The sequence below is a fragment of the Terrapene carolina genome, unplaced genomic scaffold (genome assembly GCF_002925995.2).
Source record: "Terrapene carolina triunguis isolate 2854851 unplaced genomic scaffold, T_m_triunguis-2.0 Scaffold66, whole genome shotgun sequence".
Classification (NCBI taxonomy): domain Eukaryota; kingdom Metazoa; phylum Chordata; order Testudines; family Emydidae; genus Terrapene; species Terrapene triunguis.
The window spans coordinates 3,363,995-3,380,142 of record NW_020664417.1 but is presented as its reverse complement, the minus strand read 5'-3'; the positions used below and the strand labels follow the sequence as shown (position 1 = coordinate 3,380,142).

Here is a 16,148-nt window from a genome sequence, read left to right as displayed (position 1 = left end):
ATAAATATCAAATATGAACTTTTTTAAAATTCAGGAACCCCTGTTACTAATCGGTTTGTGTCATCTTACAACAACTTGTGTTGGGACAAATAAGTGTCTCCATCTAAAGCCAAAGGTAACACTAATGATGAGTAGAGGCAAAGCTCTTCATAGACAGAATCCTTCATGCTCAGCAAAAATTGGATATGTCACCTTCACTTTGTGCTTAGCCTCCAAAGACAGGAGATCTCTGGTGATCCGAATAGCTTAGGGGCCAAGGGTTTTGGAACCTTCTAAGCCCCTATTGCATTGTCTATAATCGCTCCATTATTGTACACATTGTATACATTCCAGCCTGATTAACAAGAAGCAGAAGAAATGGCATGGGTCCTGGAATCAGAAGTGGCCTTGAATAAGATGCTCTCAATATTTTCTGGCTATGGAATGGGGGTGGGGGGGAGGGAGAGCAAGCACTGGTACACAGCTCTGCCTAACAGAATCACAAAGCCAGCTATTTCCAGACTCATTTGTTTGCCATCCGCACTTCAGATCAAATTCATCATCTGTAGAAGTGGGAACAGCCCCACTGAATTTGACTGACTGAATTTGTTCTTCAAATGGTATATATGCCAGTTAGCCATGTAGCCACCAGTTGGAAAGGAGAGAGATTAAAATGTTCAGTTCCTGCCCTTATTGTTGTGCAGTGGTGTTCTTCTCACATTCAGAAGATATTGTGTGATTCTGTAGGTTTTCACCAGCTTTTGTTTCTCACTATGTTGGAGTTATGAAATGGCCAGGGAGTAGCTATGACTTCTCCTCTTCCCCCGCTTCTTGGCAGGATAGTTCTGCTTTGGGTTCTGGAAACAAATACATTAAAAATGAGCCAGGCTGTGTTTGATTTTGTTTTCTGTGATCCTTAAACTACAGTCTCTTTATTGGCCCAGTGATTAGTGGAACATTTGACCTGGCTCTATTGCCTGATCAGTCCAAACTCCAAAGATAATTCTTTGATGAGGTTTTGACTAAAATATGGGACCAATTTCTCAACTAATGTAAAGTGGTATAGCTCCATTGAGGCAGTGCGGTCTAGTTGATAAAGTATTCAGGAGACAAGGGTTCAATTCCCAGCATAGTCACTGGTTTGCTGGGTGACCTTGGGGAAATCACTTCCCCTCCCTATGCCTCAGTTATTAAAAAAGTGGGGCTAATGATAGCAATCTCCTTTGTAAAGTACTTGGAGAGCTACAGATAAAAGGAGTTATATAAGAACTAGGTGTTATTGTTATGCTTTACACCAGAGGAGGATCTAATCTATTATTTTTAATACATCAACCTGTTCCTTAAAAGTCTAATTCTTTGAGGAAACTAATTGTCCTATTCTGACTAAAACCATCAAAGTTCTAGAAGGTATATATTGACAATACTAACGCATTTAGTATCAAATCTGTATTGCAAAGCTAACAGACATCTTCTTGTATTTCCTATTACATACAGAACAAGCTGACTGACCTAGAGATACTTGCTTTGCTGATAGCAGCCCTAAGCCATGATTTGGATCACAGAGGGGTGAATAACTCTTATATACAGAGGTAAGCAAGTCTGTTAGGAGGGGAAGGAAAAGCACAGATATATTTTCTTATTTCACCGAAATTAATAAAAAAACAAAACAGAAAAGTAGAAAGAGTAGAATCTTGCTAATGTGCACTAATGACAGGGGGAGCCTTTGTGAATTAATGAGTTTTGCAAATCAATAAATCTGAGAACATTAGGATAAACACACCATGACTAAGTAATTTTAACTGATCAGCTACTCATGTTTCTCATGAATTCATTGAATGGTGGGTTGTTTAGGCTAAAATACAGATGTAAGACTTCTTAAAAATGTATGTTTAATTAATAAAAACAGAAGCTAAATAAGAAATTACCAAAAATAAAACAAAGCTGGTCATTTAGTAGTATGTAGGAAGTTTAAGAATGAATTCAACATAGGATATTAAAACTTATTAAGAAGTGATAAATTGAAGTCTTATCTCATAGTGCTAAGTGCATTCTAATTCCATACTACTGTGTGGTGTTGCTTTTGGTATCAATATGGAACTATTGATCCTTAATTCATGTCCTTATCAATTTTCCCATCAACTTTAAATCATTATAGAACTGTCAGTGACAATTCAATCAATAAAATTGAAAAGCTAGAATTGTAATTACAGAAATGTCAGTCCAATAACAAATTGCCTTTGCAGGTATAATGGTAATTCATCGCCAAACCATGCACACATAAATATCGTACACTGTCCACAACTAAGAACTCTGCGTGAAGTTCACCCCTGTGCAGTTGGCCAGAAGAAGGCCCATTCACCACTTAAATCCCATTTACCCCTCAAGGAGACCACTATTTTATGTGCAGATTAGCAAATTTCTGCTGTAGTACATGATTCCAGTTTCTCAATATTTGACATTCAAAAGAATATTTACTTCACCATGTCCTTGAGACACCTCATGCAAACGTAGGAACTGCCCTGCCAAAATGGACAATGGTCATTCTATTCCAGTATCCTGTTTATATCAGTAGCCTGTGCTCGTTGCTTCAGAGAAAAGCAGTCAATCTTCATAATGCATCTGCGGTCATGGTGTAACATTAAACCTTGGGCTGAATTGGAACTGATGTCCTTTATATTAAAGACTCCATTTACCAATCTCCTTTCAAGGTCATGGAAGCCCCACTGAAGTCAAAGATACAATTCCCATTGATGTCAGTGGAGCCCATATTTTTAATATGTCACCTAAACTGTGGTCAGATATTTTGAATTTGCACATATTTGTGCACTCAATTATTCATTCAGCATTTGCAGATGCCATTTGGGAGAACTGGCCCTAAAAGACACATTTTGTAAAGAATTCAAAATCTGAAACTTTACAGATAAAATATTGTTGACATTATGTTCTAAATTAGAAACCATCCTTACACAAACCATCCTTATGGTATTCCACACCCCTGAGCACTGTAGCTACGCTGACCGAGTGTAGATGCAGTCCACATAGCTACCGTCACTCGGTGATAGAAAAACCTCTTCCATCACCCCATCTACATTACAGAGTTATGGTGGCGTAGGTACAGTGCTGTAGCTATGCCACTGTATTCCCTGTAGTGTAGACATGGCCTGAGTTACTTTTCAAAAGTGACTTAGACACTTAGGAACATAAGTCTCCTTGAAAGTCAATGACACTTATACTCCAAAGTGACTTAGGTGATTTTGAAATTTTTCCCACCGATATCTAACATTTAAGGCTTGATTCAGCACCACCGAAGTCAGAGGGAGTTTTGCCATTGTGTTGAATGGGAGACAGATGAGACCTTTATTTACTGCTTTGATTAAATGAATAGTTTGATTAGACACTATAGTTATAAAAGAATTACTGTGATATCGCATCAGTGTCTGACCAGGTTTGGGGAAGAGATACAGTATGCATTTCTCAGCATCTCTTTCTGACGGAGTTGGAGAGTAGTGTTGAAGCTAACTTTGGAGGAAGTGGCTTACTTTATATTTGGCGGGCACAGTAAGGTGCTGTCAAGATAGCCCATAGAGGAGGAAAAGTATATGCATGTGAGGGAGGGAAGACTGGGAGGAAATAAAGGAAAATAAGTAAAAAGTGAGCAAATTCCTGCCTCTCAGGTCTATTGATCCACACTCAAATATTGGGGCTCAGAATTGTTCCAAGTATGGTGTGTGAGACAAAAAAAAAGCTCAAAAGCTGAACTGATGGCAGTCCTTTGACCCGAAAATGGGGAATCCAGTAACCCACAAACAAACAGTGATTAGAACCAGTTAGCTATGTTTTTCCTTTATTTATTTAAAAATAAATTTCCTGGAAAACATCTGGATATGCGTCATCTACTCTTCAAAAATGTCCTGGGAAAAAGTCATAGACAGCGAAACCCAACATTCACACATGCTACAAATCAGAGTCGATTACAACTTTACATTTTTTCATTAATAACAGTTCCAGGGATTTTGTTTTTAAATCTCTAAGGCTAGTAGAAACCAAATTAAAAGTAAAAGAGTTTTCCAGAGATGAATTCTTTTTTTCAGTTGGGGGAGGGGGAGTGATACTTGGCACAAGATTCTTTTCTTGAGCAATAGGTTTTAAAAAAAAATAAGGGAACTATCCTCCTAGCACATACTACAGGAAATGGACTCAGTTTTAGAATCTCTTGGCAGATACACAGTTTTTCCCAAACGTGTGTGTAAAGAAGGCAAGAGCAATGAGAGAAGGTTATATAATCAAATCACTGTATTCAGAAAGAATGGTGTCCTTTGGCCTGGCCTGTGGGCCTAACGGAAACGCCGTGCACTGATCATGTTAGGAACTTGAGTTTATTCCCACCACTGGTATCTTTCTTCCCAGAATAGCAGGGGCTGCAAATGCTAAGGAGGCAACACTCTTGGTCCCAGTTTGGTACAGTAGAGGGAACATAACTTGTGTCCTTCCTTAGTTATGTGTTTCTCTGATCAGGATGAAATCCTGACCCCACTGAAGTCAAGTTTTGGGAGTTTTGCTAGTGACTTCATTGGAGGCAGAATTGCACCCTAGGTGTATTGGCAGCCATCCTAGGACACACACACACACTCTTGCACTTTGCCCAATAATCCTTTGCACTCGTCTCCTAGGAGGGGCACAATCCTGCAGTTCCAGTTACTCATGTGAGTAAATTGTCCTCATGCAAGTAGCCCCATAGGACTGTATGTTTAAGTAAGGATTATTCACATGGGTAAGGATTTGCAGGATCAGGTTATAGGTGACTACAGTGCCTGATACAGGGTCAGTAGTGAAACAAGCTTCAGAGGGAATCCCAACTAGTCCTTAGCTGAAGGGATCTGGGCAATGATGTGGAGATGAAGTTCAAATGGTTAAAAATAGGAGATTTGCCAAGCTCAGTAATAAAAGCAAAGAACACCATTATGCAATGGAGAAGAGGGAGAAAACGGAGAAATCTTCAGAGAAGAAGTTTCCCTATTTTATCCAAAATTAAGTAAGCACAATAAGCTCAATATCCTTAAATTAACTTTGCATCCATACAGTTAGTTTCATATTGTTTGTTCTATCAGTGGTACAATAAAGGCTGCACAACTCACAAGCCATTTTTCTTTGGATTTTTTATTGATCACAGGAGAAATGATAGCTCAGTAACTTGTTCATTATAAATCAAAGCATTTATTCTGGAACAGAATGAGAAAGATGACTGGTGTGCAGTCACTAGGGTCACAAGCTAAGAAGGGTATGGCTGGCATTGACTCCTATAGGACCTGATCCAAAGCCTACTGAATTCACTAGGAGCTTTTTCATTGACTTTAGTGGGCTTTGGATTGAGTTACTATTGCCATTTGCTACTTGCAAGCTCAGTAGTTGCAGAAAAACCACCTCCCTAGATTGCTTATTCAAGAAGTCACCTGATAGGTAAATGTAGGTGTATTAAAAAAAAAATTCTCCTCTTTTGAAGTTTTCTGTCTGTGTCCTTTTTTTTTTTTTTTTTTCATTTTTAGTCTCTTGCCACTTAAAGAATCTTAAATTATTTTCTCATTATTTGTGTGTTAGTGACCTCTACAGGCACCAGTTTAAATCAAAATCAGAACTTTGGAGCTGTCAGTATTTTGAAAAAGTAGTCACATTGTTTCTGCATTTTTGCTCCCCTATGCTTCTCTAAATGCATTCATTCTGTTTGCCCAGTCACATGGAAGAAGAGGAAAAGAGAACCAACGGGGAATGAAGTGGTGGGGGGAGGAGAATAAGTTGTGTGGCTACTGCTGCTAGGTGATTGGTACCTTTAAGTTGCTTTCTCATTTTCTCCAAGTGATGTTTTTATTCCTCAGAAGCGAACATCCGCTGGCTCAGCTCTATTGCCACTCAATCATGGAGCATCACCATTTTGATCAGTGCCTGATGATCCTGAATAGTCCGGTAAATGCCTCGCTTGTGTGTGTGCATTGAAGGAAGCCCTAGCCTATTTCACTTATATTTTTAGTTTCTGGATAGATTCCCAGTATTATACATTCCTAAATGATCTTTATTCCTTTTTGGGTAAAGAAGGCAAATACATAGCCCCACTTCTGAGAGTCACTGAATCTTTCCAAATGTTTCCTGTTAAGGGAAGCCTTGCAACTCTCATTTTGAGTATCTGCTTCCTTGGACCAAAGAAAATAAGAAGCTTTGTTGCCACTTCTGTGACCTCTGATGAACCCTTGTTTGAATTGTCAGTGTTGCTTGCCTTGTAAGGTATATCCCTGCTTACACATGCACACAACAGTTCTGAAAAATAAATTAAGTACCTTTTGGCTATAAATGGGCCTGAACCAAACCCCAGGAGCCAAACATTAACATTTAGAAGTGACTCCAAACCTAATTGAAATAAATATGTAAATAAAATGACCGCATTCTTAATGTCCTGCTATATTATTTATTAATTTTGAAGACCAGCTATTCAGCTTATAATTTAGAAATAGCACATTTACACTATTCATTTCATATCAGAGGCTTGGTAATGTTGGCCTACCTAATAGTACAAGTGATTCACCTTGATTCACCTGACAGAAGCTAAGAAACACTGTAGATGTGATCTCCTCACGTCATCCCCAGTATTCTTTGGTTTTGCAGTGGGTCACTGCAATGACTTATTTTTGATGCTGTTTTGTAATTGAATGAGTCGTATATGTTGTTTACAGTATGTTAAATAAGTTGGCAAGTTCCTAAGCAATATATTTGTCTGTTACAGTCTCTTTACTGGAGGAAAAAAGAAGCAGCTCCAGGATGTGGCTTGTGGAAAACGAACTCTTTGGGATTAAATAAAGACTTGGAAGGGTCTTTGCTTCCTGACTGCTCTCTCTTGTGTATACCCTCATAAAAAATACTATGGTATTCTAATGTACAGTCATTTACTCTGGTGCTGCTACAGAGCTTTGGGCCATTATTCAAGAATACTGCAGTATGTTTTTATGCAGGCGCATGGGCGGGAGAATGCGAGAGAAAGCAGAGTAGGGTGAAACTATCAATTACAAGAAAACAACTCCCAGTGATTTAGAATCTAGGAGGGGATGTAATAATTTGGTGACATGTTCCAAGTTTTAGTGTTAACACTGCTTTTTTTGCTGTTGTTGTTGGGGGTTTTTTTTTGACAGGGAAACCAGATTCTCAGCAACCTTTCCATTGAAGAATACAAGGCCACGCTGAAAATGATAAAACAAGCCATTCTTGCCACAGACTTAGCACTGTACTTTAAGTAAGTCAGAGATACATTTGGCTGAACAGCTGCTGACAGGTATTTGGATTGTGACAGACTGACTGTGAATCTTCCTCTTGTTTTTACTGGTTTTAAGGAGAAGGGGAGAGTTTTTTGAACTTCTACGAAAGAAGCAATTTAACTGGGAAGATCCTCTGCAGAAGGAGCTATTTTTGTAAGTAAATGGCAGATGTTTAAAAAACAAACTGTACTACCAACTATCAGGTTTTCCACTCCACACTACTGTTACTTTCAGTAGAACCAACATAAATCTGTTTAATCCGGGCCTGTACAAGCTGACACAAGTCAAGTGGGTCAGTTAATGAACACCTGGATCTGAATATTGTTAAGAGAGCTGCAGGGGTTGTCTGATGAACTCTGATGAATGACTTCTTGTGGCCTTTTTCCTGAAATAGTCAACAAAATTGCTAGTTATTGTTAGTGATGACAGTGATTTTTATAATGCGGCATCTGTCCACTAGCATTTCTATTGTTCCTAAAGGGTGTAGGACTCCTGACAGAATGCTATGTTGTTCTTTTGCTGTAGGTGCATTGTCTTAAAGCACTGAACTGTTGTAATCTGTAGCTGAAAGATTCAGGGAGGGCTGCTTGTTTTGAAGCAAATTCATTTCCCATGAAAGGAAAGAGATTGAAGGATAGAAACACGAGGGACAGAGAACAACCACACCAACAGCACGGCAAGATTCCCCAGGCTGCCTCACCAGTGTGCTACCACTCTGTTTTGAAGGCACTGCCTCCATGGGCAGACTAGTTCAGTTAACGTCCATGCCCATGACTCATTCAGTCCTCAGCCTTCCTCCTGAAGCAGCCAGCAAAGGTGCTGTTATTGTCAATGATGACAGTCATTTTTGTAAAGTGGTACCTGTCCATTAACAAACGGACTGAAGCCAGCTCTTTTCACATGGGCCTTTCCTGTGGTAATGGATTTGATCTCAACTGATCTGATCCAGATTTGCTCAGGTCATATGACAAGAGAAAGGAATAGTACCTCGTTACCATTTCTCAGTCATCTAGTCCCCCATTAAAGGATATTTTTATCATCTTCTGTAATTTCATCAGTTAGCCTGGCTTTGATTTTATTTGATATTGGATACTGTATTTATTAGCTTCTAGACTGAATGGCTACATGAGTTTCATGTTACAACAAATCATGAATTTTCTTTGTTTTTACAGAGCAATGCTGATGACTGCTTGTGATTTGTCAGCAATAACAAAGCCATGGCCAATTCAACAACGGGTATAAGCTTAATTTAAGACTTTCTAAGGGTTTGCTCTCCTTTATAGCTTCTGCTTCCTAAGCCTCACCTTCCACTTTGCAAAGGCATTGGTGGAAGGCGCAGCCTTTGGAAGCAATCCTCAGAAGGTAAATGACCTTTGTTTATATGTGTATTTATCATCATTTTGATTGTGAATGGCTGGCTAGATGCTCTTTCCAGTTTGCTTGTGCTGTTGTGGTAAATCACATGTAAATGTGAGTGCACATTTGTGCCTAGGGTCTCTCATTTTTGTGTGCGTTTCCAACTTAATACACTTTAAAGGGGCCTGATTTTCAAAGGGTATATGGTAAACACTTTTTGAAAGCCAGAGATCAGGTATCTCAAGTTGGACACCCACTGACTGAAATGTCCAAAATCACTAGACACTTTTGAAAATCTTAGGTGTAACCTCTAGTTGAAAGATTTGTCTCTTATCATTTTTGTGTTTCACTTTACCCATCAGCAAATTAATGCTTACCTCACTGGATTGTTGTGAGTTGAGCTTATTAACATATATAGAGCAAATTTTGGAATAGGGTACGTACAAGTGCAATGCATTGTAATATCTTAAGAGCCTCTAGAACATACTGGGTCTGATTGGGCCCCGATTTCTAATCCATGCAACTCCACTCAGGTCAGTGGAGTTAGACAGCTGAAATGCATGTACTAATAAGCTCGTTTTTTTCAGAACTGATGTGTAACAAATACTAGTTGTTTGTTATGTCTGCTTGTATAGTGAAATCTTGGTGCTAAATAGTTAAAACATATACAATCTTGGTTTGTTTACTGCTAAAAATGTTTCGTTTGACATCGTGCTGTTTGACTGAGACAGCTTAGTGGGCCTACCTCAATACTAGAGATTTTGCATTTAGGCTCATTTAAACCAACTGGGACTTCATGCAGGCATACGGTTACAGAATTCTTTTCAGAATCAGGGCCTTATTTCTTTTTCATTCAGGGCAGACACCTAGCAATAACACTTTCTGTTTTGACCCTCAGTAGAAAGTGTAAATCCAGGCCTTTAAAACTAATGAACACCGTGTGACATTTCTTACAGATAGCTGAACTTGTAGCTACAGAATTTTTTGACCAAGGAGATAAAGAGAGAAAGGAACTCAACATAGAACCAACAGTAAGTAGGAAAGCTATGTGTGGTAGCACCTTTTTCAAAATTCTTACTGCCAACAGGACTTCCCTTTCTTTTTTAAATGTTGTTTTTGGTGGTGGGTACCAGAGTATGGAACGAGCTTCTTCCCAGTCATTCTGACACCTGATGTTTAATTTCCTTTTATCGTTCCCAAACATCTGCAAGGGACCATTTACCTTCCAGACAATAGTGTAAAGAGGATAAGTTCTTCTTCTAGTGCTTGCTCATGTCAATTCCATTCTAAGTGTGCGCATGCACGGTCATCAGAGATTTTTGCCTTAGCGGTATCTGTAGGGTTGGCAGTGGCGCCCCCTTGAGTGCTGCACTCATGTGTCGGTATATCAGGTGCCGCCGACCCTACGCCCTCTCAGTTCTTAACACCTATGGTGGTTAGTCGGAGCGCCTTTCCTTGCATTGTAAGGCCTAGCGGTTTCGTTTCTACTGACTTCAAGCCTTGGGGCCCTATAAATAGTTTGTTTATAGTAGTTAGTGTTAAGTAGTTGTTCAGTGTAGTTAGAAGTTAGAGTCCCAGCAAGAACTTCGACCCAGGCAGAGCATGCCCCGGTCTCCCAGGTTTAAGCCCTGGTTTAATCACACATGAAGGACAAGTGTCGTATTTGTAAAAGCTTTCGGCCCAGGACTCTGAAGGATCGGGATATTCATTTGTGGCCTCTCCTCATGGAGTCTTCCCTTCACCTGGCTTCCAAGCCATCCGCCAAGACTCGCCTAGTACCTTGGCCTTGGCACGCCATGCACCCCCAACACTGGGCTCTGCCCGGCATCGCTCCCTGCCCCACGGGTCCCACTGTGGTCACCGGAAGGGGATTCCTCTGGCACAGAAGGGCAGTTCAGCTCCTCGCCTTGACTCCACCAGCACGATTGGGCACCCGAGGCCGTGTCGGTGGCCTTATTGGTGCTGGATGATTACCTGGTTGTCTGTCCACACATTTACGTCCCCTTATGCACTTACTCAGCAGGCCCGGGACAATGCTGGCTTCGGCAGAGCAGTACTGCATGCTGCAAGATCGTGAACTCTGAGCCCATCTTAATTGACACTGCTTGTGAGTCACCTAGAATGGAATCGACATGAACAAGCTCTCTCGAAGAAAAAACGGATGCCTGCCTTTTCATAACTGTTGTTCTTCAAGATGTGTTGCTCATGTCCATTCCATTACCCGCCCTCCTACCCATCTCTCGGAGTTGCCAGCAAGAAGGAACTGAGAGGGCATAGGGCCGGCAGCGCCTGATATACCAACGCATGAGCGTGGCACTCAAGGGGGCGCCACTGCCGACCCTGCAGATATCACTAAGGCAAAAATCTCTGACGACTGTGCACGCGGGCACACACATGCCTAGAATGGAATGGACATGAGCAACACATCTCGAAGAACAACAGTTACAAAAAGGTAGGTAATCGTTTTTTCCTCCAAGGTAGCCGGTAATGCTGCTAAATTATTAAGGAAGGGAATTCTTAACAAGTAGTGCAAACTCATCTCACCCTCTTAAAGTGGGCTTCAGCCACCACCGATGATCTGTGCACTGCCATTCCAGGAAAAAGACTCCAGAAATTGTTCATGCAGCCAAGTTATCTACTTGACAACATATTGTGCTGCTACTTTTCTTACTACATAGTTCCAGATTGACTCTTGGATTTTTTAAAAACTTATTTTAATATAGAGCTGATTCACCTTGGGTGTTTGCTGTGAAAACTGACTACTTCTTTGTGTGTTTTCAGGATCTAATGAACAGAGAGAAGAAAAATAAAATTCCCAGCATGCAAGTTGGATTCATAGATGCCATTTGTTTACAGCTCTATGAGGTACTCTATTTGAGAGGCAACTCTTTTCATGGATTATACAACTAACTAAACCAGAACTAACCATTGTAGCCTGCAACAAGTGCAGAGGCTGAAGTTAGAACCAAGTTAGCTGTTGTTCTATAGTTGAATAATATATGAGAAATGCATTATTGTTTGTTATTCAATATTCAATCTGGTCAAAAGACTATTTCAACATTTATCATTAGCTGCTTACTTATTCGATTGAAGTGGTTTGTTGTAATCATTGCAAAACCAGGTGGAGAGGCAGAAGTTGGATCCCTGAGTTCTATTCCTGGCTCTGCCACCAAGTTGCCATGTGCTCTTGGGACAACAAATTGCATGCTGCTTAGCCAGGTACTTGATCAGATTATGTTGTGTATTAAAACTTAGTTAATTTCCTATCTTTGAGACTAGAGAAAAACCTCCTCAGGTTGTATCATGTATTCTGGGTGCAGTTATTGAGATCTGAAACTTGGGGAGCAAATGGGAACCTAACCCCAAAAATCTATCATTAGAAATGGGAGCAAGATAATTTCACACATTCATCCCTTATCCTCTATGCCCACTTCAAACCACTTTACATGAATGCACATCTGCAGGTTGAGAGGGGACAGGGCTGGATGCTCTCTAATGCCTCTGAAATTCACAGAACAAATTAGCAATTTATTGAGGACAGAATCAGCAGTCATGTGTGCAGCTTCCCATTCCGTGCTTTGGAAATCCAACATCAGGGGAATATAGTTGCAATTGTTATTGTAGAGCCCCACACAGCTCCTTCTAGTGGAAGGTAGGCAGCTGTAGGAGATTGAGTGGCTGTGCACTACAGATCCTCTGTGCAAGAGACCTGTTACTTCTGCAGATGCATTGTGATCCATACAGATCTCAGGGTCCACAGGGCTGAATATCTGGCCTTTTCCAAAGGGGGAAGACAACCCAACCCCCAACACAAGAATTCTTGGGAAATCTCCCAGTCTGAAACTCCCAGAGGAGGACTGGGTCTCACGTGAACTAGTTATCAAAATATATTGGGCCAGATTGTGCCCATGCTTCATAACAAAATTGCATCTGTGGAGCACCCCTGAGAACAAGGCCTACTCCTAGCTAGTGGCAGTAGCCACTCAAATGATGTACGCAACGACCTCCCCTGCACTGATCAAGATATAAGGGGAGTGCACACTCCACCCTTTATGAGGATGGTGCACTTTGCAGGGGCTCTGGGAGACATTGTACCTGCAGGAGACACAATCCTACCTTGGGGCAGTGCTGCTCCATGCTGTGCACAGTGCAGGGCTGGGCCTGAAATGCACAACTGAGCCAGTAAACCTCATGTGGTAGGAACTGAAACTCTGTAGCGGGCTGGCAGTTTCTAGGATCCTATATAGGAATGCAGGACCATACAGGTGAAAAGTTATTTCTGCTGATTCATGCTGCCAGGTGAGTCCTGTTAGCTGCCACACAGGTTAAAAGAGGGTTTGGTGTATATGGAGAAAACGAGAGCACTAGGATCCTACAGGTAAATGCATGGAACAGTCCAGCTCTGGAGAAAGCTTTGGCTGGGACATATGCTTTGTCGTTGTCATTCAAGTTAACAATACAGGCAAGCCCCATGAAAGAGCTAAGTTTGGAGCAGATCCATTCTAGATTTATTCTATTTGGAGCAGGGTGGGGACTCCACCTGCTTTCTTTAATGAATAACACGTAATGAAACAATAAATCATTTCATATAATGCCACTTGGAAAAGAACAAGGAACCAGTTCACTCTCCAGTGTTCTAACACTGTAAAAATGAACAATAAGCACAATTATAACTTTGGCCTGCCCACTCATTGGCTCTTTCGTGAGCTTTCATCCTGTCCCTAGGAGTTTGTCTCACATGCTGCAGGCAGCACTGAAAGTCTGGTTTACCATTTTACCAAAATTGATCAAGTCCATGTGAATGGACTTGATGCAGGAATCACTGGGTGAAGTTCTATGGCCTGTGTTATGTAGAATGTCAGACTAGATCATGGGTTCTCAAACTTCATTGCACCATGACTCCCTTCTGACAGGAGAAATTACTACACAACCCCAGGAAGGGGGACTGAAGCCTGAGCCCTCCGGAGCCCCGCTGCCACGGGTGGGAGGGGCGGGGGGCAAAGTCCAAGCCCAAGGGCTTCATCCCCAGGCGGAGGGGCTGTAACCTGAGCCCTGCCACTCAGGGCTGAAGCCGAAGCCTGAGCCCCCCACTCCCCAGGGCTGAAGTCTTTGGGCTTCAGCCCCGGGAGGTGTGGCTCAGGCTTTGGCCCAAGGCAGTAGGGTTCAGGCTCTGGCCCTGGGTCCCAGGAAGTCTAAACCCCGGCACTGGTGACCCCATTAAAACGGGGTCCCGACCCACAGTTTGAGAACCACTGGACTAGATGATCATAATGCTCTTTTCAGACCTTAAAATCTATGAATCTATAAATAACAGCAAAAGTGTTTCACTCATTTCACTGACTTTAATGCTCACATTTGAGTAAACTGTTCTAGCGTTTTTAAACCCATGTAAACATATACAAAAAAATTAAATGGTATAATTCCAGTGAATTGTGCCTAATGGGCCTGATTTTCCTCTCAATGGTGTAAATCAAGAATAATTCCTTTGAAGACAATAGGCCAGTTCCTCAGTTATATTGGTGGCAATGGAACTATACTGATTTACACCAGGATATCGCCCAGTGGAGTTATACTGTTGTAAAACTATAAGAAAAAGGAGAATCAGGCATCAGCATCTTTTATTGTTTGAATGAGAATTAAATTCCATGAGTGAAATCCTGACTGATTTCATCCCACACTCATTAACTTCAGACTTCACCCCTTTGCTTTGTGTAGTAGTCAGTCACTTCATATGTCTAACAGACAGTGGGCCCAACCACAGGACCCTTACTCATTACTTCTGTCCCACTGAATTCCAGAAGCTAATAGGAGTAAAGGGCTATGTGTTCATCACATGTGATTGTGAATGAGGAAGAAAAAAAAATCACAAAAATATTCATGGATTTTACATTTTTCATCAAAATTTTGTTTCAGTGGAAATTTCTTGACCTTCCCTACTATTTATGCACCCTATTCTAACCCAAACATTGGAGTCCAATTCTCTTTCCAAAACTTGTTCTCTGCTTCACTTTTATTAGTCCATGTTGGCCTAATACAGTAACTCACTATTGCTTGGTCTACACCAGTGTTCTCAAACTGGGGTCGCCGCTTGTGTAGGGAAAGCCCCTGGCGGGCCGGGCCGGTTTGTTTACCTGCCCCGTCCACAGGTCCGGCCGATCGCGGCTCTCACTGGCCACAGTTCACTGCTCCAGGCCAATGGGAGCTGCAGGAAGCGGCGCGGGCCGAGGGACCTACTGGTCGCCGCTTCCAGCATCCCCCATTGGCCTGCAGCGGCGAACCGCGGCCAGTGGGAGCCGCGATCTGCTGGACCTGCGGACGGGGCAGGTAAACAAACTGTCCCGGCCCACCAGGGGCTTTCTCTTCACAAGCGGCGACCCCAGTTTGAGAAACACTGGTCTACACTAGGAGATGAAAAGTAATTGAGAATGGCTACTAAACACAGCTCTTCTCTAGACCTTTCTTAATCAGTTGCTGAATACACTGGGGCCAAACGTCCCCTGGGTAACTGTAAATCAATAATTGCATCAGCAATAAAGATGGCCAAATTAGCCTGGTCTGCATAGGTCAAATAATTGAGTTCATATTGGAATTGAAGTGAGAGGGAGCCTTTCTTAAAATCAGTTTTCCAACACAGCTCCACTTTCTAGTATAAACAAGCCCTATGTTTCAAACATATTCTAGTCTAGTGCCTCCAATGGGCACATCTTAAGGAGCAGGAAAACTGTGGTTTTTGTTATGCATTACCAGTCTGATTTGTTTTATTTCTTGCAGGCCCTGACACATGTATCAGAAGCCTGCTTCCCTTTACTGGATGGCTGTAGAAAGAATAGGCAGAAATGGCAATCCTTAGCTGAACAACAGGACAAGAATCTGATTAATGGAGAAAGCAATCAGCCCAAGCGGAACTGAGATTCTGATTTAGCAAATACAAGTTTGAGTTTACTCAGACGATACAGTAATTTGGGGATACTACATTTTGCTATACACTGTAGGGATTTGGTGTATTCTTTGCCACTACTGTATTTAAAATATATATATATATATATATACATATATATATATATATATGTATTTCCCCTGCCATTAAAAGCATAGCATGACCATTTTTATGTGAATGATGTATAATGATTGTATATTTCTTATATTTCATTTAGGTGAGGTAGAAAAATAGAACTGCAGAGTTAGTTTACTCTGCTCAGTTCTACTCAGAGGTACAAGTACAGTTACTGGACTGCCTTTGAAAGCCTTTTACTTAACAGATGTACATAGTTGTTTAGTGTTTCGTGAGTGGCCAGTACCTTAAGGATTACCATATATGGCACTTTTCTTCCTCTTTTATTCTTTGTTATGTAACCATACGTAATAAGCAATGTTGTTTATTCTCTTGCAAGAAGCCTGGAGGCAAAAAGGAGCTTGGGGATTAAAATTCACTCTAAAGGCCTAACCCAACAATTGTTATGCAGACAAAACTTTCGTTGAAATCAATGAGAGCTTCGTTTGTATGAGAATGCAGGATTG

The 16,148-nt window shown here is 41.3% G+C and overlaps 1 protein-coding gene across 3 annotated transcripts in view; it reads left to right on the top strand.

Moving 5' to 3' along the window:
• Positions 1-15,666, top strand: part of PDE5A (phosphodiesterase 5A) — a 100,178-nt gene extending 84,512 nt beyond the window's left edge. For all 3 annotated transcript variants that reach the window (XM_026647799.2, XM_026647798.2, XM_026647801.2), the window contains exons 14-21: positions 1,474-1,568; positions 5,850-5,937; positions 7,152-7,252; positions 7,350-7,427; positions 8,447-8,510; positions 9,587-9,661; positions 11,412-11,495; positions 15,402-15,666. In XM_026647799.2, coding sequence (XP_026503584.1) covers positions 1,474-1,568; positions 5,850-5,937; positions 7,152-7,252; positions 7,350-7,427; positions 8,447-8,510; positions 9,587-9,661; positions 11,412-11,495; positions 15,402-15,539 — 723 coding nt within the window. In that variant the 3' untranslated portion in view covers positions 15,540-15,666. The remainder of the gene's footprint in view (positions 1-1,473; positions 1,569-5,849; positions 5,938-7,151; positions 7,253-7,349; positions 7,428-8,446; positions 8,511-9,586; positions 9,662-11,411; positions 11,496-15,401) is intronic.
• The last annotated feature ends 482 nt before the right edge of the window (positions 15,667-16,148 follow it).